The 26,966-nt window shown below is 44.8% G+C and overlaps 1 protein-coding gene across 2 annotated transcripts in view; it reads left to right on the forward strand.

The window, feature by feature from the left end:
• The first annotated feature begins 24,069 nt into the window (after positions 1 to 24,069).
• Positions 24,070 to 26,966, forward strand: part of NDRG4 (NDRG family member 4) — a 67,990-nt gene continuing 65,093 nt past the window's right edge. The window contains exon 1 of one of the 2 annotated variants that reach the window (XM_074199006.1): positions 24,070 to 24,175. Coding sequence is in view for 1 of the 2 variants with exons in the window: in XM_074199001.1 (XP_074055102.1) it covers positions 24,965 to 25,001 (37 nt within the window). In the remaining variant the exon portion in view is untranslated. Of the gene's footprint in view, positions 24,176 to 24,899; positions 25,002 to 26,966 lie in introns of those variants that run through there. The other variant, XM_074199001.1, reaches the window with a different exon arrangement.

The raw sequence follows: 26,966 nt of genomic DNA on the forward strand, positions 1-26,966 counted from the left end.
GGTGGAAAAGGTGGGGAGAAGGATATCTAAATCTGGAAAGATAGGTTGGAGTCAGATGGTGGAGAACTTTAAGGAACAAACTTGGGGAGCATGTACTTCATCCTTGAGACAATTCGTGATTAGGGCAGGAGTGACATGATCACTGTTCTGTAGGAAGATACTTTTGCCAGCTCTCTGGATGATGACTAGGAGAGGGGAGATACTAGAAAAAGGGAGACTGGCTAGGAAGCTATTGAAGTTTCGAGAGACAATGAGGGTCTGAAGAGGGGTCTGGCTGTGCAAGTGGATGGATGTGAGGGACCCAGAGGTAAAATTGACATGATGTGGCAACGGGCTGAACGGGGTGGGATTTAAAGGAGAGAGAAAAGTCAAGGACACTTCTAAGTCTGTATATGTGGCTGACTAGGATAATGGTAGCCCAATAAAAATAAGGGAATTTAGAGCAGGGCTGGGTTTGGGGCTGAACCTTAATCACTCCAAAGCCACTCGGTATGAGGGGATGGCAAGAATTACCATTCACTCACTTTATGACCTTGGTCAGATCCCTTCATCTTTTTATCAACTTTCTTAAAGGGATAGAGATAAATCATTCTATGATGATTTTCTTAAAAATAGTGTTGTGCCCATTGGTGTATTTCACAGGGTACATTTTCTCCCATCAAATTCCTGTACATGTAGTGAGTGAATGGTAAATCTGGAATGAGAATCCAAGCGATTTATCAACTAGTCGAACGTTCCTTCCATTCCATGGCAAAACCTTGCAGGAATCATTGAAGAATTCCTACCTTGAAGGAGGAAAATAACCCACTTCGTGGCATTGTAGTAATCTGGGAAATTAGCAGAAGGGGGCTTGGTCATCTTCTGTATTAGCTGCTCAATTAAATTTGGATTAGCTCAAATTCAATTAATTGAAATTTCATTTTTCTACTGCTTTAACCTCCTCTCGCCAAGTCTTGTGCCACCCCCCACGTGACTTTCAGTTCATTAAGGTTCAACTGTATACATTAAAAAAAAACCCTTTTGTCCTCCACTAGGAAAGCATTTGTACAAGCATCACTCTTCCTTAACCCTCACGTCACCTAAAGAGGGAGTCATTGACCTAAGTGCAAGTTGCAGAAGGGTAAGCTGAGGCAGGGAAGGATAATGCTCTTTCTTTCTAGATGACAGTCCATCCTGAACAGCAGTGTGAGAAATCAAACAAGAGGAAAATCTCCTCAAGATTCCAACCTTCATCACAAGAAAAGGATGTCTCCTCGGTGATCTAGAAGCTAAGGACCAGCTTTAGGGGATAGCTGTTCTGACTGTTGGCCAAGACCAAATTTTTTTTTATTAGGTTTTTTTGCAAGGCAAATGGGGTTAAGTGGCTTGCCCAAGGCCACACAGCTAGGTAATTAAGTGTCTGAGGTTGGATCTGAACCCAGGTACTCCTGACTCCAGGGCTGGTGCTTTATCCACTATGCCACCTAGCTGCCCCCAAGACCAAATTTTTAAAAGCTCCCTTAGTACTGAACAGTTATTCAGCCTTTACTGTGCTCAGCTCTAGAGAGACACAGAGTTTACAGAAGCCAAACACTGACCTCTTGAAGTCTGTTGCCTGGATCTAAGTCATTACTCAGTTCTATGGATTCTTTGCATTGGTGACCATCAAAGTAATCATAGCCAGACACAATCTAGGACTGAATACATGAACATCCTTGTACTTTCAACAGAAGGCTGCAAATACTCAGTGCTTCCAAGGGGCTAGGAGGTGATAAAGTCTCAAAAGGGGATTGGAACATGGTTCTCTAGAGTTAAATTCCTTTCTTCTGGGGGCAGCTGGGAGCAGTGGATAGAGCCCTGGCCCTGGAGTCCAGGAGTACCTGAGTTCAGATCCGGCCTCAGACACTTAATAATTACCTAGCTGTGTGGCCTTGGGCAAGTCACTTAACCCCATTGCCTTGCAAAAATCTAAAAAATAAAATAAAATGAAATAAAATAAATTCTCTTCTTCTCCAAAAACATGATCTAGTGAATAGAACAGTGTATTGGGGATCAGATACTTGGGCTTAAGTCTCCAGTCTGCTATAAGCTACTTAGGTTACCTTAGGCCAGTCACTCTCCATGGTAGACCTTTAGTTTCCTTCTTGGTAAAAGGAACTGTTGCAGTTTGTGTTTTAGAGGCAATAGGGAGCCCCTGGGAGTAATGTGCGCAGATCTGTGCTCTTGGACTAATCCCTCAGATCGGGGTGTACTGTTAAATGTTTAACAACCAGCTTGGGGTGGGGGTGGGGAAAACACCCATGTTATACTTTTAAATTTCACTTGCATTTTTAACATTTTCTTTAATAACATTTCATCCAACACTTTCTTAAGGCTTGACAATTCACAAAACAATAAACTGAGCCATGATTTCTGCATTTGCCAGTTTCCAATGGTGTAAATGCTCGCACTGAATATTTAACAAGTCTTATCCCAGAGTCACTTTCAGCTGGTGCTGCATCTCTCTTTCCAGTTTTGAATGTAAAATTTCCTGTCAACCCTGAATGCCTTAGAAACTCTATTTCCCATCTTGGAAAGAGAGAAAGTGGCAAAGAGGGGCAGTGCCCTCAGGGGCAGTCTGACCCTGGACTCACAGGAGCTATCATGGGTCAAATGCATCTGGTCGTGTGGGGAAAGGATCATAACATTACATTATAGGTTGTTTCTCTGCCACCGGGTGTTTCTGATTCAGTTGTTTAGAATCACTGAGGGGAAAAAAATTATATATAGTCTAGAACCAAGGGAAGAATTTGAAAGTATTACCCTATGAATTTGGAGCCTTTCCACAGGTCACTACTTGCTGACTTGATGGTTTCTACTGAAAGCAGACCCCAAAGGGTTCTTGGGCTTGTCCGTCTACTCTAGAACATAAATCTCTTCTCTCTAAATGTCAGCTGTTTTCTCTAATGTGTCCTTCAGGGAGATAGGACATATGGTTGGGTCATACTATCATGGGTTAAGAGCTGAAAAGAAACTTAGCATCATCTAGTCTAAATCTCTCATTTTAAAGCTGAAGAAACTGAAGTCAAAGAGGTTAAGGGATATGTATATGGTTAACAAGTAGGAAGTGACAGAAGCCCCAGATCTTCTGATTCTAAATTGAGTGTTCTTTCCATCACGCCCTCTGACTTTCTGCCTTTCCTGTGGATGCAAACTCCTGTCTTCATGTACCAGTTCTCCAATGCTATGTGATCGGCTTGGGTGGTCCATGGGAATGCTTTCACCCCCAGTCAGTTAACAAGCATTAGTCACTATTTTCTATGTATGTTAGAAACTATACTAAGTGGTGGGGTTGCCAAGAAAAGAAAAAAATGGTCCCATTCTCTCTCCTCAAGGAAACAATATACAAAAGCTATCTATATGCATACAAAGTAGACACAAAAGGTACTTTCACAGAGAAGTCATAGTCCCTAAACAAGGAATCCTGAAGGAAGAAAGTGGGAGACTAGAAATTGCTTGATGAAAGAACCAAAAGGGCAGCATCTTTGGTAGCATCAAGAGCTAGACTGGACAATCAATTTAGTGGGTTGGTGCTCTGGGCTGAGGAGACCGGGGCCATGGATTCAGTCCTTGAATGACCTAGTCAACTAACATATACATATATATATATATATATATATATACATATATATATATGTATATATATATATATATAATCAGTCACAAAATACTTGTCCCTAGGAAATAATATTAATAATAATAATTTCATTTAGAGATTAAAAATAATTTCATTTAAGTTTTTAAAGCTTAAATCTACATTAAGACTTTTGAGACATCATTTTCCTTGACAAAGTTGGATGGATTATTACTCAACTCTACGTCTTCTGAGATGTCCTTTTATTTAGATGTTGCTTTCCATCTATCCTGTTTCCATCTTGTGAGTTTATTATTTGTACATTGTCTTCCCCATTAGAATGTGAATTCCTTGAGGGCAGGGCTCCCTTTTTTCTTTTTATTTCTAGCCCTTAGAAGATCATCCACCCCATAGTAACTGCTTGTTGACTAACAGGCATCACATGGCACATTGGAGAATCCATTCCTCATTCAAACAGACATGCATGAAATGCCAATACACTAGGTGCTTGGGTGCATGCTGGGGTGATTGACTTTGAGCCCTGGTTTTAGCACTCTTTAGCTGGTTGGTCTTGGGCAGATCCTTGAAGCAAGAAGGACCGGCTTACCCACCTGCTCTATCAGACTTAACAGGATTGTGATGAGGGTCAGATGAATCACAGAATCAGATGATGTTCAGGGAGGGAAAGGACTGCAGAGACCTTTTGGTTCAGCCAGAATTCCGATAATTCCCTGAGTCATATCCAATAGGCTTGAAGATCTGTAGCGAGGAACAGACTGTTACTTGAGATCATGCAGGTTACCCTTTGTAACTATAATATTATAAATAGATATAAGCTGTTATCCCATGAAAGAATCTTAAAATACCCTAGAAACAATCTCAACAATTGCCTTTCTTGGAATACCCCCGTGTCTGGGTCACAGTAAGTATTTAACAAATGGTCATCGTCTCACTGACTTACACAGTAACTCTTCCATGTTCAAGGTCATCAACAATGTCCAATCAATCAATGAACAATTATTAAGGGCCTAGATTGTGCCAGGCTTAGCTGGAATCAGAGTATTTAGAATTGGAAGGGACCTTAGACATTGTCTACTCTCCTCATTTTCTTTTCTTTCTTTCTTTCTTTTGGAAAGTAATCAAGGTCAAATGACTTGTCCAGGGTCATTCAACTGGTAAATATCTGAAGTTAGATTTGAACTCCTGACTCTAGGACTGGTGTTCTATCCACTGTACCACCTAGCTGCCTCATTTTATAGATGAGGAGGAAACTGAAACCCAGAGAATTAAATGTCTTGGCCAAAGGTCCCCAAGTAATAAGAAATAGTACCAGAATTTGAATCCAATGTTCTGTTTCCAAATCGGGACCCTTTTTGCTTGTACACTATCTCGGGTGCTTGGGTGATCCTCACATGTCAACAGATTACCTGGTCAGTAATACAGACAACTATCTCTAGCCCCAGAAAAGTGAAGCATAAACAGGTTGTCCCACGGACACTTGGTGGATCCTGAGCTGTAAGCTCCAGCTGCCATTTTGAACAATGTGACCCTATCTCCTCCCCCCCAACAGAAGACAAAGAGGCAAATCACCTGTGTAAGCCTCATCTTCCCCATCTGTAAAATAAAGAGATTGTATGAGAGCAGGGGTTCTTAATGTGAAACATGTGAACTTTAATAATATAGTTTATGTATTTTCTGTGTTTTGTTTTGTGTATTAAAGAACCAGGATTCTGAAAAATCTGTAGGCTAGCCAAACTGTCTGAGGAGATCCAAGACCCAGGAAAGAAAGAATTCAAGGGTCTCTAAGGTACTTCCCAGCATTGGGTTTACCATGGCAGGTCCTAAAATACTTTGCAAGATGGGGTCCATCCTTGACTTAGAACCTGGGAGCCTGGAGGAAGAAGCGAGCCTCTTATGTCTGCCTTGATTCAATTTGGAGAAATCATCAGGAGGGTGATTCCACAGGCCTACCAGGAACGACATTGAAGATCCTTTCCCAAGGTTAAGCAATGAGTCAGAGCCAGTGCTGATGGTGCAGCCTAGAGATTCTGCGTCTCCTGCCCTTTGGACTTTGCCAGCATTTCTTCTGCCCAGTCCTACTGGACGGCCGTCTGGTAATACTGCTTTCGCCCTGTCACCTTCTGTTGTCTTTAAGAAGAGAAATGGTTTGGCCTTGGACGATCCAAGGAGGAGCATCTCTTTCTCCAGCACAGAATGCCTAACTCTGGGGCAAGCCCCCAGGAGGTCTGTGGATCTGCTGCAGATTAGGTTAGCCCAGGACAAGGAGGGAGGGCAAGGAGCTGATCTGGGTGGACTGGCCAAAAGAAAGACCTGAAAATACATGCCCTTTCTTGTTGGTTTGTGCAATGGGCAAGAAAGTAGCCCAGTGGAAAAACACTTCCTAGCTGAATGACCCTGGGTAAGTCACTGCACCTCTGTCTTCCCTTGATTTCCTCATCTGTAAAATGGGAATGATAACAACCTACTTCCCAGGATTGCTGTGAGGGTCAACTGAAATAAGGTGTGCATGGAAAGTCCTTGGCAGAGGGCCTGGCAGAGAGTAAGCACTAGGCAAATGTTAACTCTTATTGTTTTGGTCATCACCTTCGTTATGGAAGACTGGAAATGCCAAACAAAGGTACAAAGGAATGGCATGTTCAAGAGACGCCAGAAAAGGGATGAGAGCCTCAGAATTTTGATGATATTCATACCTTTCCAGCCTCAACAGAGACTGAGATTTCTCTGTCTCTCTCTCTTTCTCTGTCTCTGTCTCTGTGTCTCTGTCTCTCTGTGTCTCTGTCTGTTGTCTCACTGTCTCTGTCTTTTTCTCTCTCTGTCTCTCTGTCTCTCTGTCTCTCTCTCTCTCTCTCTCTCTCTTTTGTGTTGACAAAAACTCAGATCTGGAACTGTAATTGAACTATTGGGCTCCTCAGAAGACTATAATTCCTTTAGATTCTGAGTTCTCTGATGAGGGCAGGGCTTGTTTTTTGCCCTTCTTTCTACACCCCAATGCTTAGCATAGTGTCTGAAATACTGCAGGCACTCAGTAGATGCTTTTTGATTGATTCATTATAAAGAAAGGCTATGGTGTCTTTTCAAAGGGGATAAAATGCCAGACTTGGAGTCAGAAGACTCAGGAAGATCTGAGTTCAAATTTTACCTAGGCAAGTCATCTAACCTCCCTGTGCCTCAGTTTCCTCATCTATAAAATAGGCATGATAATAATAGCCCTCTGTCTCTCAGAGATTTTTTTTTTTAGTTTTCGCAAGGCAATGGGGTTAAGTGGCTTGCCCAAGGCCACATGGCTGGGTAATTATTAAGTGTCTGAGGCTGAATTTGAACTCAAGTACTCCTGACTCCAGGGCCGGTGCTCTATCCACTGCACCACCTAGCCACCCCCTAAAAGCTGCTTTTTACATCTTAAAAAACACTGTTTATATCTCCATGACTGTCTCCATCATGCATCCTGCCCTCCTTAGCAAATGTTTGGGGAATTGAATTGGTAGTCATGATGACAGTCGTGATGACACTGCCTTTGGGAGGGAGTATACAAGAGTCTTTGCTTGGAGAAGGAATCCCCTGTGGGCCCTGGGGGAGGCCCAGGGAGGCTGGGAGAATCACATGACCCTGGCATGACTCAGAATGGGCAGAGAAAAGTCATGCCCTTGGATAGGCATCATATGTGTCACCACAGGGGACCCATCTGCTCCATAATGTGGAGCCAAGGGCTGGGTAGAGAGCTTGCCATGAGGGCTGGTATCTTGGAGGGGGAGGTTGGTTAATGATCAGAGCTGTGCTTCCTTGTCAGTTGGGAGATCATCCTTCTCCTTGATTCCCTGCCCTCATCCCTTGGTATCATCATCACTGACCCTCAGGAACACAAAACCTCAGTTATCGGTCCTGCTCTTCCCTCTTGGCAGCCCAGATGGGTACCACCATTGGACAGCAGTTCAAAGAGTGGGCACTTCTGAACCATTAGAGTGAGTCCCAGTCTTGTGACGAAATCCTGAATCACCTGAGGCCATTTCCCTCCTCTCCTTCCCCACCCCACACTGGGAGCCCTCCCCTCCTCCTGAGGGCCAAAGTCAATGCCAGACCACATGAGGACTCAATTCCGTTTGTTTTGTCTCTGGCTTTGCAGAGTCATCTCAGAGTCAGAGTGGGAGATGAACACTTTGGACTTGCAAGGAGGATCTTTATGGCTTATGTGTCCTAAGGGAGACAATCATCCACCTTGAATGCCAAAGAATTTGGGTTTTTATTGCTATTGATCAGTTCTCAAAATAATATTGAAGATAATCAAGGGACTAGAGGCTTGGGCTCCAAACACTCTAATGTCCTCTGAGTTGCTCTCAGAATTTGATTTCTGTAACTCTTCCCCCCCAGAGGGATAGTTTTGTGCTGGTGCTGAGCAGGGGCCTTTTCAGGGAAAGTGTCCAGGGAGGGCCTAGAGATTGGAAAAAGTCCTGGTGAATGTCTGAAAATGCCTAGAGAGAGCTTCATGGAGAGAAGATGGGAAGAGAACCCCCTCCTCCCCCACATACTCAGGTATTTCCACCTTCAAACCTGGTTTAATAACAAAGCAAATAGCAGAGAAAGAAGGCATCAGAGTGGGAATCAGGGAACTTGGGTTCTCTGTTACTTATCTGTTGAGTGACCTTGAGCAAATCTCCCTGGGTCTCAGTTTCCCCATCTGTGAGGAGGGTGGACCAGGAGATCTTTACATTCTAAGTCTTATGAAACTGTACCTTATAGAGCCTTCCCAGTTTTCCTGCTGGGGGCTCACATGTTCGTCCAGTGACTCAGGTTCACCACCTCAATTGTGAAGAAGAGATTGGTTCATCCCTGGCAGTTGGAATGGCTTCATTCATTCGCGTGTGTGTTTATTGTTTGTTTGTACCCCCACACTTTGCACAGCACCTGGCTGCCAGGTAGGAGCTCAGGAAAGCCTGCTGAACAAACAATTCCAGGATCCTCAACTCCACTCAAGGCAGGAGACCCACGGGGCTCTTTCTCTCTCCAGGATGACTGAAACACCTTTAGAACTGGTTTTCCCTCCCCAGGTCTTTTCCCACTTGAATCCATTCTCTTTGTGATCTCTCTTTGTGATCTTTAGAACCTTGCTTTCTCTCCTTTTGCCTCATCTGGATCTCCTTGCCCTGGCACAGTTCACTACTCTTTTGGTCTTCTCAGCCATAATACTCCTGCCTAAGGCACCCTGCCCTTGCTCCCAAGGTGAGGTCTTCCTGGAATCTCCAAATTGTGAAAGAGCCCAGGCTAGCCTGCCTTCACTCTCCTCGTAACCTTGTCCCTATCTTTGGAGGCTTCAGAACCATTTTGCCATTTCTTCCTCTTCCCACCCCCACTTTTTGACTTCCCTGGAGCTTTCCACAGAGACCATTATGTGGAGTTTATCAATACTTCCTTCCTTTCTTCTTTTTTCCTTCCTCCTTCCTTCCTTCCCTCCATAGAAACATATTAGCTATATTACCCTGGGCAAGTCACTTCATCTCTGCCTCAGTTTCTTTGATTATAAAATAGGGATAATAATATCCTCAATTTCACTGAGGTGTGAGGATCAAATGAGATGATTTTTCTGAAGTTATTTGCGCTAGGTAACATACAAGAGAAAAACTGATGATGATGATGATGATGATGATGATATTTGGATACATCTACTAGCTGATGGTAAACATTTATACATCACGTTAATGTTTGCAAAGTGATTTACAAATAAGATCTCATCTGATCCTCACAACAACTCTGCAAGGTGGGTTTTATGATAGCCCCATTTTACAGTTGAGAAAACTGAAGCAGACAGAGATGAAGTGACTTGCCCAGGGTCACACAGCTAGGAAATGTCTGAGGCAGGATTTGAACTCAGGTCCTCCTGACTCCAGGACCGGTGCCTAGCTGCCTCTAATTCTATAATCTTAGAGCCTTCTATGGCAATTGTCCAAGCCTTCTCTTCCTACCAGACTATGAGCTCTTCCAGATCAGAGACCATCTTTGGCCAAATAGTAGAAGCTTAATAAATGCACGTTCATTGACCAATGAGCAATTCTTGTGCAAGTCCCCCCCCACCTCCAAATCTGCCCCCCAATAGAGAGGAAGGAGTACGATATGAATCTAAAATTCTGGTTGTCTTGCCATTCCATGGGCATCAATGGAGCAATTGGATGTCTGTTTGTTCTCTGTGATCGATCAATTCATCAGCAAGCTTTTAGTAAGTGTTTCCTGGATACCAGGCCTTGTGTCTTTGCTCTTACTACTTTCTATTTCCCTGTTGCACAATTCTTCAGCACTCTCCATGGTGCTACTTAGGTTTGCATTCCTGTGAGTAATCCACTACAACCCATTTGCACCCTCCATACTTCTCCCCTTAAGTGACCCACAATGTGATTCTCCAAAGATTATGGTATGCTATGATTTGCAGTCACATATATGGTCATATGCCTCTGAATGCTAATGCCTTCCCACTGAGATTATCTCCAATTTATCCCATCTATAGCTCCCTATACATAATTATTTGCATGTGGTCTCCCCATTGGACTGTAAATTCCTTGGAGGCAGAAAATGCATTTTTGTCAACAAGGTGCCTGATCCAGATTATGTACCTAATGCTTACTGACTTGTTGATGTAGCATCATTAGAATAATAGTGGTCATTAAAAGATGGATTTTATGGTGGTGGTGGGGAAGCTAGGGGTCGATAAAAGCATCCCAAAATTTCCTAAGCACATTTAAGGGGCTACTGTCCTCTATGCAGTTCTCAACCAAATTCATTGTCCATCTTCAGTGTCCAAACGAGGTATCAACTCTATGAGTTTTCCATCACAGTCAAGCCAAAAGGCATTGTTCATCCATTTGATTTTCCTGCATGATTAGTCAAGCTGAACTCTTATGAGTGATTATGGATCTTATAAGGTGGCTCTACAGTGTGCTGGTATGTGACCTAATTAGTCTGATGTCATCTGCCAAGAGCAAAATTTGGGAGATTTTATCATAGCCTAATAGAGTACTGGACTTAGAGTCAGAGAAAACTGGATTCAAAGTCCATCCCAGCCACTCACTAGCTGAACCACCTCAGACAAGTCATTTAAACTTTCTTTGGCTCGGTTTCCTCAAATATAAAAATCAGAAGATTGAACTCAGATTTAAACTGGAGTCAGGAAGACCTAAGTCTAAAGTCTACTGCAAACCTTCAAGTGTTTTTAAAATAATAATTTTTCTGATTACTACAATGTCCCAAATGCTTTAGTCAAGAAAAGAATTGGGAGTCAATGAATAGGTGAATGGGGAATGACATCACCCCTCTCCACAAAAAGTAATTGATTATGTTTTCGGAGTCAGGATATGACTCATTAATGACGTAGAAGCTGTTCCTGAATCAGCCGTCTGGGCAGAGCCAAAACACTGGCTTATTTGAGCAAAAAAGCTAGAAGAAAGAACAAAAGGACCTAGAGTGCCACTGAAACAACTTGCTGTTGTTCAGTCTTGTCTAACTCTCCATGACCCTATTTGGGATTTTCTTGCTAAATATATTGAAGTGTTCTGTCATTTCCTTTTCTAGTTTATTTGACAGATGAGGAAATTGAGGTAAAAAAGCTTAGTGGCTTACCCAGGGTCACAAAGCTAATAAGTGTGTGATATAAGATTTGAACGCATGTCTTCCTGATTCCAGACTCAGGAACTCTATCCACTGCACTACTTAACTGCCCCCTGAAGCAACTTTAGGCTGCCTATTCCAGCAGAGAATCCATGTTGAAAGATGGGATATAGATGGAATAATGACTATAAACCCAGACTAAAATAATTCCATACAGAGATTTAGCTGATATAAGTCAATTTTCTTAGCAGAGAGGCCAAAAGAACCTAAAAAACCATCTAGGTGAGGAATCATTTGCCAAGCAGAGTGATATCACACACAGCCAAGGATGATACCAGTTCAGAAGGAACTTGTGGTAAATCTTAGGAGAATAACAATGGAAGGTTATGGGAAATATGACAAACAAGACAAAGAAGCAATAAAGGGAAAAGTACAGCTTCGAGAAAGCCTGATGAGAGGCTCAATTAACAAGCAGAGAGCTTTTAAGGACAAAAATGGAAGACAAAAAACAGAGATGAAATCAAACCTGCGAAGATTTTTTTCATCACCTAGGACAATAAAGTCATCGCTCTTAGGCTTTAACATCACAGTTCTTGTGCTTACATCCATATACATTTATATATAAATATATGTGTGTGCAGTATCGTATTATATAGCTATATATGCTTGTACTTCCTTTTTAAAAAAAATCTATTCTCATCCTCCCCTTACATTGAGTAAATTTTTAAAAGCTGAAAAATAAAGCCCTCACTCAAAAGCCATATAGGTCAGCAAAACAAATCCCCACATTGGCCATATTCAAATGATATATCAGTTCAATTCCTCACCCCCCCCCCCACCTTCCCTTCCTTCCTCCCTCTTTCTTTCTCAGGTAAGTGATGTCTTTCATTCTTTCAGACTCATGGCTATGATTATGCTTATTGGAGTTCTCAAGTTGTTCAAAGTTATTTTACTGTATGATTCTGTTATTCATGGAAAAATTGTTCTCCAAAGTCTCATTTCCTTCTGGATCCATTCATTAGAGGTTTCATACTTTCCTCTGCAACTGTTCAATTCCTCATTTCTTATGTCACAATAATAACTCTTTACATCCACATACCATAATTTGTTTAGCCATTCCACAATAGAACATGCCTTAATTTTTTGTTACATTTTAAGTTCTGAACTGTCTCCCTCTGTCCCTCCTTTCCCACCCCTCACTAGAGAAGATTACCATTACCATTAACCGTATGCACAGATGTGTGTGTGTGTGTGTGTGTGTGTGTGTGTGTGTGTGTGTGTGTAAAACCATAAAATGCCTACTTCTATTTATCATTTCTTTTTCTGGACATAGATAGCATTTTCTTTCATAGGACATTTGTAGTTGATTTGAATATTTCTAATATTTAGAATAACTTAGTTGTTCATAGTTATTCTTTGAACAATATTGCTATTACTGTATACAATGTTTTCTTGGTTCTATTTATTTAATTCTTCATTATTTCATATAGTCTTTCCATGTTTGCCTGAAGTCAACTATTCATCATTTTTTCCATCACAGTATTCTGTCTTAATCATATATCATAACTTGTTTAGCCATTCCCCAGACACCCCTTTTATTTTCAACTTTTTTGCCTCAAAAAGAGCTTTTATAAATGTCTTTTGTGCATGAAGAACTTTTTCCACTTTTTTTATTTTTTAGGATGTGTAATGGAATATCTGAATCAAAGGATATATGCACATTTTTGTAACTTTAGAGGCATAGTTCCAAATCGCTTTCCATAATAGCCAGATCAAAACCCAGCTGCACCAACAGTATATCTACAAGTGTGTCTGTTTTCCTCTAGCCCTACCAACATTTGTCATTTTCCTCTTTGATCAGTATTATAAGTCTGATAAGTGTGGAATGTCAGAGTTATTTTCATTTGCTTTTCTGTAATGCTTAATAATCTAAATTTTCACATAGTTATTGATAGCATTTATTTCTTTTGGAAACTGCCTATTCATTGCCTTTGATCACTTGTCTCCTGAGAAACGAAGGAAAAGATGAAATATGATAGATAGACAGATAGATAGATAGATAGATAGATAGATAGATATTATATGCAATGTACATTTGAATGTATATTTTATTTATTTTTATGCATATGTATGTGTCTGTGTATATCTCTATCCATACCCATATCATATGCATGGGTCAGGTGACACCCAGAGGATAGAGTGCCAAGCCTGAAGTCAGGAAGACTAACCTTCCTGAGTCCAAACCTGGCCTCAGGCACTTACTAGCTGTGCCTCGGTTTCCACATCTGTCAATTGAATAGAGAAATACCTTTCCCAAGAAAACCCCAAATGAGATCACATAGAGTCAGACATGACTGAAAATGACTGAACAGTAACAACAAAATATACCCACAGATCTTGTATATATTCTAGATAAAGATACATATTCATTTATATTTTGAATAAACAGTACAAATGTACAACAGTTTGGCCAAAATTATAAAATGAGAACAAACTTTATCTATGTGCATATTTACATGTATGTTTCTACATACATATATGTAGCATTATATGTAATATATATTTATGTGTGTACACAAACATACAAATAAAATTTTCTTCAGGGTGTATCAAAACTTCTTTAATGATCTCAAATTTTTCATAGAAACAAAAGTCCATCATTTGAATGCTAATACTCTTCCGGTGTTTTTGTCTAACTATGAGTCCTGGAATCCCACAAGGTCCATAGAAATGAAGATGAGGATCACAAAGAGGGTGATGGAGTAGCTCCTGGTTGTTGGGAGCATATTATTACATTAAAAAATGGGGAACTTTGAAGAAGAATGGAAATAAGAGCTGTCACCATAAACTGGTCACATGGTAGGTCCACAGACTTTCTGACAGTCACAAGGTGAAAAAGGACCCCAGCACATTGGGTGGCTCTTCTGTAGGAGATTCATGGGAGAACAAGGATAAGAGCCAGAAATGAGAAGGGTGAGATCTAAAACTGTTGGCGGGCATATCTGCAACAATGAAATCTGAGATTCCTTTGAGATCTTTGATGCCTAGCTAGGACCAGAGAGCCCTATCTCTCAAAAAATACTTTGATCCTGGGCCCTACTTGATATAGCCAGTCAAAATATTAACAGGTTCTACTTTTAATCTTTTCCTGGGTCTGTGTTAGATGCTGATAGGAGCACATTAACTCGGGAAATATATATGATCTGTAAAATGGCAGCCTGTGATCTCCCCAATTCAGGCCTTTAAAATGGCTCTTGGCCAAATTGTTTGGAGGACAACAGGAAGAGCCCATCAGATTCCGTGAATTACTGACAGGGAGACTAAGTGTATTCAAAGAACAGATCGTCTTCCCACAAGGGTAATTCCTTGGGAGACCATAATGAGCTCTGGGGTTTATGAATATCTATTAAAAAGAGCAAGCTCATCCTGTTCCCAGGATAGTTTACTGTTGTAACGGGGCAGTCTGATAAAAGAAGCAACTTGTCCACTTAGCTGAAGTCTAGGGAGCCCACCGTGCCCACCAGTCTCCCAGTACACTCTTGGCCAGAGACAGCAGCGTGAGGAGAAAGAGGATGAAGGGACTTCCAGATAGCAACGTTTTGTACACACTGACCCAGGAATGGCTTTGGCTCAGGTACAAGCAAAGAGCAGATCTGAGCTCTGTGGTTTCTTAGAATAATAAATTGTTAGAAATAAGGGTCTCCATAGGGCCCAAGGCATTCTTTAATGGCCAGATGGCTGACTTTGGGCGAGATTGGTACATTTGCCTTCTTCACTGGAGAGAGAATTTCAAAATCATAGACCTAGAACTGGAAGGTACCCTAAAGATCATCAGACCTGATCCTGTCCTTTCATAGATGGCTTGCCCAAAGTCACATAGGCAAGATTCGAACCCAGTTCTTTTGACTCCTGACCCAATACACTTTCCACTGGGCTGAGCTGCCAAGTAACCTTTCTGACTAGTTCAATCCTCTTCCTTTAGGAGCAGGTAAGAACAATGCATGTGGTTGATCGTACCAGATCATGAAAACTCAGGAACATGTAGCATGGTTATCTGGGTAAGTCTAGAATGCCCCTGTTCCAAGGGAAACTGATTTCTGTCTCTATGGAAGAAGATAATCCTGAGTCAATGACACCTATTTTCATCTTCAGGGGGTTATTGGACTAGAATTCTATTTCATATAAGAGATTCACAGGGTAGGAATAAGATCCCTTTTGGTCATTCCAGGCAGGAGGGTAGCAGCTTTGCCAGTTGAGCTCCTCTCCCATCAAACACTTATGACACAAAAGCTAATCATGAATAAAAAGCAAACATTTATCAAAACAAGTGGATTTATATGGGTGATAAGGCTAAAGGGGCTCTGAAACTTAGAAGTGAGATGAAATCTCAAATTCATCAAGTAGAGAATGACTTCAGCCAAGGTGTCCATGATTCTAGCAATATCGGGGAGGGCAGGTGTTGAAAGTCATGGATTATTGAGATGTCAGCTTTTTCTAATGCCTAAGGTGTAAGGGGGACAGAAGAGGGAGATATCCAGGGATGTGCTAGAGCCAGCTCTAACCGGCTTTCAGAGTTGATTTTTAAATTTTGAATATGATCATTTACACCTCAGAAATTGGCTATTGCTACAGGGCTTGATTTACTATTTTGATTGTCTAGACTTAAGACAGTGTTAATAATGCAAATTAAACTTGAAAGTCCTACACTTCCCCATCCCTTGTTAAAGACTTGCCAGTACACCCCAGTTTTACTCTATAAACATTCCTTAAGCTCATCCAAAGTCAAGTCAACAATAGTTGATAAACATTTATTAATTATGTCGGGGCAACTAAGTAGCTTGTGGTGGATAGAGCATCAGCCCTAGAGTCAGGAGGACCTGAGTTCAAATTTGACCTCAGACACTTAATTACCTAGCTGTGTGATCTTGGGCAAATCACTTAACTCCATTGCCTTGGAAGAAGAAGAGGAAGAGGAAGAGGAAGAGGAAGGAGGAGGAGGAGGAGAAGGAGGAGGAGGAGGAGGAGAAGGAGAAGGAGAAGGAGAAGGAGAAGGAGAAGGAGAAGGAGAAGAAGAACAACAACCTACTATATCTTAAGCATGGATAAGCATACAAGAAAAAGAAGGACAGTATCTGTCCTCAAGAAGCTTACCATCTAATGGCCACGTTCAAAGGCAATACACAAAAGGAGGCCGAAAAGTTTCCAGAGAGAAAAGGTCCAAAATGAGTGAAGCTGGAGGGGAAATGAGATGGCAGTCTCATTCTTCTCTTTAAATGGAGATATGCATGACTCCACCTTCCAGTTAGAGGGGCAGAGGGTAGTGACCACGTGAGAGTAATAAGAATGACTGGATCTTGCAAGATGAGAGATTTCTCAAAGATAAATTTATTGGGATCTTGGTGGAGAAGCCAAGACATCCAAACTGAGGAAAAGGAGTACGGGGAAGAGCTCAGAGAATTAGGTCATCAATAGACTGGCGGTCTGGCAACTAAAAACAATAGCAACAATAAAAGCTGGCAGGTGAAACGGGCTAGACTCGGGGGTCCCTGCGCTCATATCTGGGCCCAAACACTCGCTAGCAACAAACAAAATTATGTTCAGTGTCGCGTTTGCGCCTCATAACATTCTGGAGAGTATTTCCATTCTACATCCACAATACTAGTCTTCTCTCTCCCCCCATGCCCCTTCTCTGTCTATCTGTCTGTCTGTCTGCCTCTGTCTCTCTGTCTCTTTCTATCTCTCTCTGTGTGTCTCTTTCTCTCTCTCTGTCTATCTGTGTATGTGTGTGTGTGTGTGTCTCTCTCTCTGACTCGGTCTCTGTCTCTTTCTCTGTCATTCAATAGTAATCAGATGGGGCCAATGAAAGAACAACTTTCTAACACTTAGTCTTCCTTAGAATGGAAAGGGTTGAAGCAATCTGGGCTCCCTCTTCTCTCACCACCACCCCCTCCATCTTCAGGCTGAGGCTGAACAGCCACTTGCCAAGGATATCGTGAAAGACTTTCATGGCTGAGTGGTGATTGATCCAAGCCTCTGGGTTCCATCAAACGCTAAGAATCTATGACTATTGTTTAATTCTTCAGTGAGATCAATGGACAAGTCACTAATGACAGCCACAGCTGATCTCAGGTCTGATGCCCACTGTGACATCTAATGCTCTCTCTTGTTAGAATAATGATATTAAAAGGTTTAGAATTTACAAAGTACTTTATGAATATGATCTCATTTTATACTCACACTATTCCTGTGAGACGGGCTGCTTTTATTATTTCCTTTGATAGATGAAGAAACTAAGTGCCTGAGTCAGGATTTGAATTTGGGTCTGAATCCACTGTGCCACCAAGTTGAGTAAGATAAGCAAAGCTTGTCAAAGCTGTCACAGGAGGTCAGCAGTGCCAGGGAGAAGAAGCAAATGGACCATTCAGACAGTGATGCCCACACTTTCTTTTTATCTGCCCCTCTTCCATTTCCCTAGTCTCTCCCAAGGAAATTCACCATGTGAGACATGTCAGAGTCTTATTTACAAAACCCTTTTCATTGGGAAAAGATGACATGTAATTATCCCCATTTTACAGGCATAAAAATCCAAGGCAGAGGGGTCACCCAAAGTCCTGAAATAAGCAGATCAAGGAGTATGTTACTGACTCCCACAGCAAAGTATTTCATTCCCTGTATGACATTTCATTTTCTTTACCTTTTTAATATATGGCTACATGTCTAGCATGCAATCATCCTGAGTATAGTGGAAAGAATGGGGTGGGGGGGGGGAAGGAGACTTGGATCCTAGACTTGACTTTACCAACAACCAAGAGTGTGATCTTGGGTAATCCCCCTTTCTGGATCTCAGTTTCCTCCTTTGTAAAATGAGAAATGACTCCTAAATCCCCAGCTAGCTGTGACATTTGATGGCTATAGTCTCTAACTTTCCCCCACAATTTCTCTGGGATTTCCCCCGAAAGAGCATAACCTGACTCCCTTGGAAGACACTCTCTGCTTAGTCATGATGGGGGGGGGGGGGACTGTCAATCACATTAAGAATGAAACACAAAAGACCTAAAATAGGTGCCAAGATGATGCAGTGACAGTTCAAGCAGATGGCTTTGTCACACCTGTGCCTGTAGAGTGATTTGTTTCCATTCTCTGGAGGTAGGGGAAGGGAAGAATAAGAATTTGAGAGAAGGGAGTGAGTCACTGAGGCTAGAATGTTGGAGTGAAGTGATGGGTAAGGTCCAGGCCTTGAACAGAACAGCAAAGGACTCTGAGAAAAGAAGATTCATAGGAGGGAGAGAAGGTGGTGGGGTGGACCTGATGTCAAGTGGACCTGGGTTCAGATCCCACCTCTGACATTTATTTGCTGAAACCTCAGTTTCCTTGTCTATTAAATGAAGGGCTCCAGCTCTAAATTTTTGACACTGTGATAGGAATGGACCTAAAAAAAAAGGTATAAGAACCATCTTCCTGTCTTCATAGACTTCCAACATGAGATATGACCTCATTTTAGAAGACCTCCAAAGAAAGTGTAGTAGAGGATATAACACTAGTTAGCTTCTCAACATCTCTGGTTCTTTAAGTTTCCTTAACTCTTTTTTTTTAGGTTTTTTTCAAGGCAGTGGGGTTAAGTGGCTTGCCCAAGGCCACACAGCTAGGTCATTATGAAGTGCCTGAGACCGGATTTGAACCCAGCTCCTCCTGACTCCAGGGCCGGTGCTCTATCCACTGCGCCACCTAGCCTCCCCATGTTTCCTTAACTCTTGAATGGCATTGTTGAAGAACATGCTCTTGGAGATCCCTCCTAATTCTCAGATTCGATGTCTTAAAAGGGGAGGAGGAGAGGGGGGTCAATTCCTCTAACGAGGACAGAAAAAGAGTAAGTTCCCCCATATCGGGAGAAAAGGGACTAACTATTGACTTGTGAAGAGAAGTTTTATACATCACAGAACTGAAGCAAACCCACAGAATTCAGTCAAATACAAACCAGGAGCAGAAGAGTCTCCAACCGAACCAAAGACCTCGAAATAGAAATAAAAGCAACAGTTTTTTACTATTCCAGATTCTCGTTCAACAGACAGATAAGTGGATAGCTAAATAGTGGATAGGCAGATAAGTGGATAGGGAGATAGAAAATCAGAAAGAAAAAGAGACGGATTGACAGAAAGATAGAGTCAGAGAGAAAGGCAGGCAGAGAGACAGACTGACAAACACACAGGTGAACAAATAGAAAGGCAGACAGACCAAAAGGCAGAAAGCCAGAGAGATAGACAGACTGGTAGATGGATGGAGAGATAGACAGAGGCACAAGTAGATAAACAGACCTAGACAGACAGAAGAGATGGATAGACTGACAAATGCACATATAGAAAGAAAGATAACAGAGAGAGATAGAGATAGTTGATGAGATGGGCATCAAGGATAGAGCACCAGTCAGGAGGATCTGAATTCAAATCTGGTCTCAGATATTTGACACTTACTAGCAGTGTGACCTTGGGCAAGTCACTTAACCCTGGATCACCTTGCATCCAGGACCATCTCCAGTCTTCCTGATTCACATCTGGCGCCTGGATCCAAATGACTCTAAAAGGAGAAAGTGAGGCTGGTGACTTAGCACAGCATCCCCTCACTCAAATCCAATTCACATGCTTGTCAGACATCACCCGCCTGATGTTATGGTCTTCAAGAATAAAGGGTAAACATCATCATCGAATGAGGACAGACTGACAGACATTATCTACTAAGCACTTACCATGGACCAGGCATATTGAGAACACAAATACAAGCCACTTGTTCCTTGCCCTCAGGGAATTTATATTTGATAGGAGGAAGACTAGTAGTGTTGAAAATAGGTTAGGGTGTCAGAAGTTTTGTGGGGTGAGTCCAAAATGGGAAAGAGATGAGACTAGATGGCACAGCATAGAGAAAATTGGTTTGACTAGTTCAGTTGATCAGTGTTTGGAGAGTGCTAGAGACAAGCTCTACCCCCTGAAAATTAACCAGGTAACTCAGCAAAGAGATTGACTCTTCCAAAGTCATGTGTTCACTTGACCTTGGAGAGTTAGTGGTGCAGGGGATAGACTGCTAGAGTCAGGAAGACTTGAAGTCTAATCCTGCCTCAGTCACATACTAGCTGTGTGACCCTGGGCACAAGCTATCTTCTCTTCATAATAAAAGAAGTCGGACTTGATGGCCCCTGAGGTCCCTTCCAGGGCTAAATTTATGATCCTGTGATGAGTGTGGGTGTGAAATGATTTACCCAAACCTAACAATGGACTAGTGTTATATAACCTTTGTTTTTCACTAACATTTTCATCAAAAGGAGTGGGGTTCCTTTATACTGGCAGGGAACTTACTGTTTTCCTCTCCTTCTTTGGTTTCTAAACTAAATTTAAGAAAATTGTTTACACAGGCACTTACTTACACTTCTCTCCCTTTCTTCACCCTCTGCAACCTGGCTTGTGATCTCATCATCCAACAGAAACTTCTCTCTTCAAAGTTATCCAGAGTTATCTACTGGCCTTTCCTCAATCCACATTCTTCTGGTTACCTTTCCATGTTATCTCCAAACCAGATGGTGGCTGATCTACCTTATGGTACTCAATAAAAGCTTATGTTCCTCTTGAGTGTCCTGTTGAAGTCCTATTGAGTGTTCCTCACCCTCAAAGGGTTTAAGAAGATGGGTAGAGGTGCCCATGTAAATACCATGCATAGAATCACAACCCAGTCATGGTAGGTGGTCTGGGCACCAGGCTCCAGTCACCTTGGTCCTAAAGGTTTCATTTGGGACTAGAGGGAGAGAAATGGCTTCTGAATACAGAGCTTTCATATGTCAATCGAGTGAGAAAATACCAGTAAATTTGGGAGGTTGCTTTCCTGGAACACCCAGCTTGAAGCCTATGGTCAATAGGAAAGACCAATGGATTTGAAGTAGGAATTCCTGGAGGGGAATTACCAATTTGCCACTTACTGAGATCCCAGGTCACCAACTCTCTCTCATCTCTCCTCATCTCATCAACTCATCTCTCAAATGAGGGAGGCAGACTGGGAAAAAAAAAAGGTTCTTAATGTTTTTGAGTCATAGAGTCCTTTGGCAAGGCTGAGGAATTTTTGTAAAAGTCTAAAATAAAATACATCAGATTAAAAAGGAAACCAATTAAACCAAGATAGTCATCAACCTATTAAAAAAAATAAATTCATGGATTAAGGTCAAGAATCCCAGAACCTGAGTGTCTGAGGACCCCCTCCAGGATCAAAGTTGTCCAGCTTCTTTTATTTCATTTTATAGTTTAGGAAATAGAAGTAAATGACCTCCAGACATCACACTTTCAAAGGCCAAACTACAATATTCAGCCAATCAGAAGCCAGAGTAGGTTGCAGCTTCTGGGGCCAATGAGTCCTAGGCTAAAGCTTAGGCCTGCTGAGTGGGCCCGTTTTTTCTTTGCTATTTACTTGCCATTGAAAACAAAACACATCTGTCCAAAGTATCTACAATTCCTCCTCCTATTTCAAAGGAGCAGCTCCAGGACAACTGGAGAAAAGTCATTCACTGGAACTACTGGAAGGGCATCAATTAGCAATAGCTTTCCTCCTGCCTAGGGAACTACTCACTGAAGCCTCAGAGTGGGAGACAGCCCAAGTCAGCCAATAGCATTGTCAATATTCCATTGTACCAAGAAGCTGCTTGGCAGTTTTCTGGGTGATATTTTAAAAACTCCACCTTTGCAGACTGAAGCACACATTTTTACATTTTCTTTTTCTTGTGTGTATGTGTTTCTTTTGCAACATGCTAATGTGGAAAGGTTTGGCATGACTTCTCATGTACAGTTCACATCGTGTTTCTTCAAGTTTCGGGACTTGAAGAGAATTTGGGACTTGAAATTTTTTTAAATGAATGTTAATTTGTTCATGTAATTGGAAAATATTTAATGAAATCAATCTCTCTCTCTCTCTCTCTCTCTCTCTCTCTCTCTCTCACACACACACACACACACACACACACACACACAGAATTTTTTTTATTGCCATTATTCTTCTTCCTTCGAAAACAATTCAGCAATTCAGAAGTCTCTCTCCAGTGATTCTGAGGAAGTCTGGACCTTGATAATGCTGTTTCTACACCATTACAATAAGGATATTTAATTTAGTTCTTGAAATTTTTTTAAATGAATGTTAATTTTACATGTAATTGGCACACACACGCGCACACACACACACACACTGAATCATTTTTAACGTCATGATTCTTCCTTAGCAAACAATTCAGCAATTCAGAAGTCTCTCTCCAATAAGCCTGAGGAAGTCTAGGCTTTGGCTAGGGTGCTACTGCCCCACTGGAATAAGGATGTTTGGTCCCCAGGATGCCCGGGGGGCACTGGGGAACCTGAGCCCACTTCTGGGATCCTGGGGAGGGGGGGAGGAGGACTGCAAGCCCCGTTTTTCGTGGACATCACGTGGGATTTTCCAAAAGAACCCCTGATAAATACAGAGGCGGCGTGGCGTGTTGGCGGGGACGTGTGAGGGCCGAGCTGCTTCCAGCCAGGGCGCAGCCGCTCCTGGGGACTTGCCATTGACTTCCCCATCCCTTTGGACGTGAGCCTGGCCGCGGACGGAAAAGTCAAGGCTGAGAAACAAAGGCAGCTGTGTTCGCCGGCCCCGGGTTAGCAGAAGGCAGCCGGGCGGCCCTTCGGGGGGCTCCCGGTGTGGCCGCCGCCCCTTCTCCGTGCCCCCCTTTCTCCAAAGCTGGGGGAGTGGGAGCATGAGACTTTGGGGACTGGGCGAGCTCGGGGCAAAAATGGTGAAAGTGAACTGGTTCCCCCCCCCACACCCATGAGCCTTTCTACAAAACGGCCCCAAGGCCTTGAAGTGACCCCGACCCCCCGGGGGGCTTTGGGGACGGGGGCGCCCCCCGGGGCATCCTTTCATCCCCATAAGAAAAAGAAATGACCGCGGAAACCCGTATGGCCCGAAACAAAGAAGGAAGGGCCGTGGCCCCCCCCGGGGCCCCACCTCCTCCCTGGCCCCGAGCCCCCCCCACCCCTCTTCCTTGTTTCGGGACTTTCTATTCCCTCGGCACCCCGGGGGGCGGAGGGGGGCGGGGGCGGGCTCGGCCGTGGCCCCCCGGACCCCATCTCCTCCCGCGCCCCGAGCCCCCCCACCCCTCTTCCTTGTTTCGGGACTTTCTATTCCCTCGGCACCCCGGGGGGCGGAGGGGGCGGGGGCGGGCTCGGCCGTGGCCCCCCGGACCCCACCTCCTCCCGCGCCCCGAGCCCGGCTTCTCGCTTCAGGACTTGGCACTCGCGGGCCACTCCACGGAGGGGGGGCCGGGGAGGGCAGGATTGGGGGTGGGTCCTGGTCTCCAGCAGCCAGTCAGACTCAGGCCCCCCGCCCACCCTGGGCTTCCAAACAAAGAGCCCGGCGCGGGCGCCCCTCCCCAGGCCCGGGCTCCGCAGGGCGGCTCCCCGGGCTCCGCAGGGCGGGCCGGCCTGGGCCGGGGACCGAGTGGGCCCCGAGCCGCCCCGATCGCGGAGCGGGAGGGGAGACGAGCCCCCTCCCCTCGCTGTGTCCCCGGCCGGGAGGGGAGGGGGGGTCCCGGATTGGGGTTCCTGTGACCCGGGGCTGCCCCGTTGGCGGCCGCATTTGATTAGTCCGGAGCCCGGGGAGCCTCCTTCCCCCTGCCCCCTCCCCACCCTGACGCAGCGGTGCAGCCCCCATTTAAGCCGGCCACGTAGCCGCCTCTCTCCCCCAGGCCCCGAGCCTGTCCAGAGCCCGCCCAGCGTCGGGGCGCCCCCGACAGCCCCTTCCCCCGCGCCCTGCGCCCCCCTCGTCCCGCCGCCGGCCAGCTGCGGGGGGCCCCGACACACCTGGATCGCTCCTCCCCGGCCCCAGCCCTAGGGGAGAAGGGGAGCGGCCGAGAGAGGGGCCCGGGGGCTCCCCAGGGGGCCGGCACCTGCGAGGAGGAGGAGGCTGCTAAGGGGCAGTGAGCCGGTAAGTCTGTGGCTGTCCCCGCTTCCTCCCCCCAGGACCCCCCCCCCCGGACACTTGGGCTTCCTTCGCCTCCCCTGGGGAGACCCGGACCCGGGGCAACGACTCCCCCCGTCCCGCCCGGCCTCGCCCTCCCGAACCTCCCTCCCGCCGCCCCGCTTCTCGGCCCGGCTCCGCCTGGGAGCTTTCCCACCGCCGCGCATTTGTCCACCTGGCCCGCCCGAGGGTCCCGCCCCTCCCACCGGCCCCCCGGGGCTCCCTGAGCTGGCCCTGTCCCCAGCCGGGCTCCGCACCCCTCCCTGCTATTGTTCTCCGGGAGAGAAGGCACCCCATCTGGTCTGGGGGCGGCGGCGCCGGGGGCGGGGTGGGCTTGCCGGGGGGACACTGTGCGGACGCCAGGCGCGGCTGCTCTTGGGGGCCGACGCCAGGGACGGCCGGCTCCACCGAAGTCTCCTCCTTTGTTTCGGGTGGGGAAGGTGCGGGGGTTGGTTTCCCGGGTGGCAGCCGAGCCCCGCCCCTCCTCCCCCCTTCACCCCATCTCCGGGGCCAGGCTCCAGCCGCCTTTTGTGGGTTCGCATAAATGCCATTGGTGGATTCTTTGGGGCGAGCCCACGAGGCAGCTACTCCTCTGCCTCGCCGAGCCAGCAAGCCGGCTCCCCTGTCTGCCTCGCCTCGGGCTGGGCACCGCCGGGCATCGCCCCCTCCTTCCTCGCTGCCAGGCTGCCCGAGGCGTCGCTTCCTCTCAGACTCCCGAGGCTCACCTGGTACCTGGTGCGGGCAGGGCACGGCGAGATGAAGGTCTGGGGCCATAAGATAGAGTTGCTGACAGGTAACGGTGCGTGCCGGGCCGGGGGGGGGGGGCAGCATCTTGTGGGCGCTCCCTAAAGGGTGGGGATGGCTGGCCGCGGACCCGGCAGTGCCGAGGCTGGCTTGGTGGGCGGGCAGCCCTGTCCCAGGCCCTGGCTGACCTCCGCGGCTCCGGGGGGAGGCCAGCAGTGTGCCCTGTTCCTCCTAAGGTCGGGTTCCGCGGGGGGCCGACAGTGGGGGGATGAAGGTGGCTACCTAGCGGAAAGGTCAGCCCCGGCCGCCGCGCTGACGGGGAAGTGGTGGGGCAGACCAACGGGCACCCCGCAGCACTTGACTTTTCCTGCCATCCTCCCTGGGACTGAAAGAATATTCTGAATTGTGAATTTTAAAAAGTGAATTTTCAATTCAATTCAATCGTTATTAAGCGACTTACAAGAGAACTGCCGGCCCCAAAGTGAAAAATGAAATATTTTCCATCCTCCCCGGGACTGAATGAATATTTTGAAATTTGAATACAAAAATTGAATTCTCAATTCAATTCAAACATTATTAAGTGACTTCCAAGAGAACTGTGGGCACCAAAGTGAAAAAGGGAATAGTTTTCCTCCATCCTCCCTTGAACTGAATACATATTTTGCATTGAATTTTCAATTCAGTTCCAACATTAGTAGGTGGTGTTACAAGAGAACCAGGGACACAAAAGTGAAAAGGGAAATAGTCTATCCCCCGAGGAACCTGGGCTTCCAGTGTGTGAATGTAAAAATTACAATAATAATAGCCAGCATTTTTATATCACTTAAAATGTTCTATATTTGTTATCTTATTTGATGGTCACAAAAATCCTGGGAAATAGAATTATCCTCAGGAAACTGGCACAGAGAGATTAAGGGATTAACCCAGGATCACACAGCGCAAGTCAGGGGCTGAAGCAGGATCTGAATGTAGGTGTTCCTGACTCTTTGGCCAACTGGCCCCCAACATGGAAGAGCCAAGATGAGTAAGATCCCAGGCTGATCCCTGGCTGCTCAGATCCCTGAAAACCAAGGGCCCAATGTCTCTGACCAGGGTTTAGGATCTTGTCAAAGATCCATTACTTCTCCGAACTGGGGGTGGGAGTGGGGGGGTGGCCCTCCCTAAAGGCTTCTGGGTTCTGATCTCTTTCCATAGATAGCCTTAATCTTAGTACTTTAAAATGTTGCAAATGAGTGGACTCTCAATCGCTGTCTTCATCTGCCAAAAAGTTCCTTGCTGTGAGCAGAATCTGAATGATTCCTAGGGAAATAGGATTTGGCTGTTCGTGGAAATGAGTGCCTTGGTGGGCATGACCAATGACAGGATTATTAAGTATATATATGTATATATATATATATGTGTATATATATAGATATATAGATATATAGATATATAGATATATGTATATATATCCCCAAACCCAAACCTAGTGGCCAAACTGGAGAGATGCAAAGTGAAAAGGTTCCAGGATCTTTAGCATTTCTGGGGGTTCCTGTCTCTCATAAGGTGAAGGCAGAAATAAGAAGACCTCTTTTGGGGAGAAGGACCCCCCCTTATTTTTCTGATATGCCTTCTCTTCTCCCTTCTCTCCTCCTCGGTAATCCTAGTCCACCTCAGGAGAGGAAAGATTCCTTGGATACTGAAATTAAAGGGAGTCTAAACAAGCAAGTTATCTTAGGGAGGGAACACATAAGAAGAAATCACTTGAACACTGAGAGCCCTGGCAAGGCCCATTCTCTTTTTTCCTAGGCTGAGGAAGACCTCTCTGGTATATACTTCTATATAGATTGCAGGGTTGAAATTTCAAAATGGGGGCAGCATAAAGCAGTCCTTTCTCTTTGGAAACCAAAGGAGCTTGCTAGGAGGTTCTCCCTTTGTCCCTTCTTTGACAACTCTCCCCACCACTTGTTTCTCCAGTCTCACTTTTGTCTCTTCTCAATGAATGAAGGAAGGAGCATGTGCAATTTCTCTGGTT

The sequence above is a fragment of the Macrotis lagotis genome, chromosome 1 (genome assembly GCF_037893015.1).
Source record: "Macrotis lagotis isolate mMagLag1 chromosome 1, bilby.v1.9.chrom.fasta, whole genome shotgun sequence".
Classification (NCBI taxonomy): domain Eukaryota; kingdom Metazoa; phylum Chordata; class Mammalia; order Peramelemorphia; family Peramelidae; genus Macrotis; species Macrotis lagotis.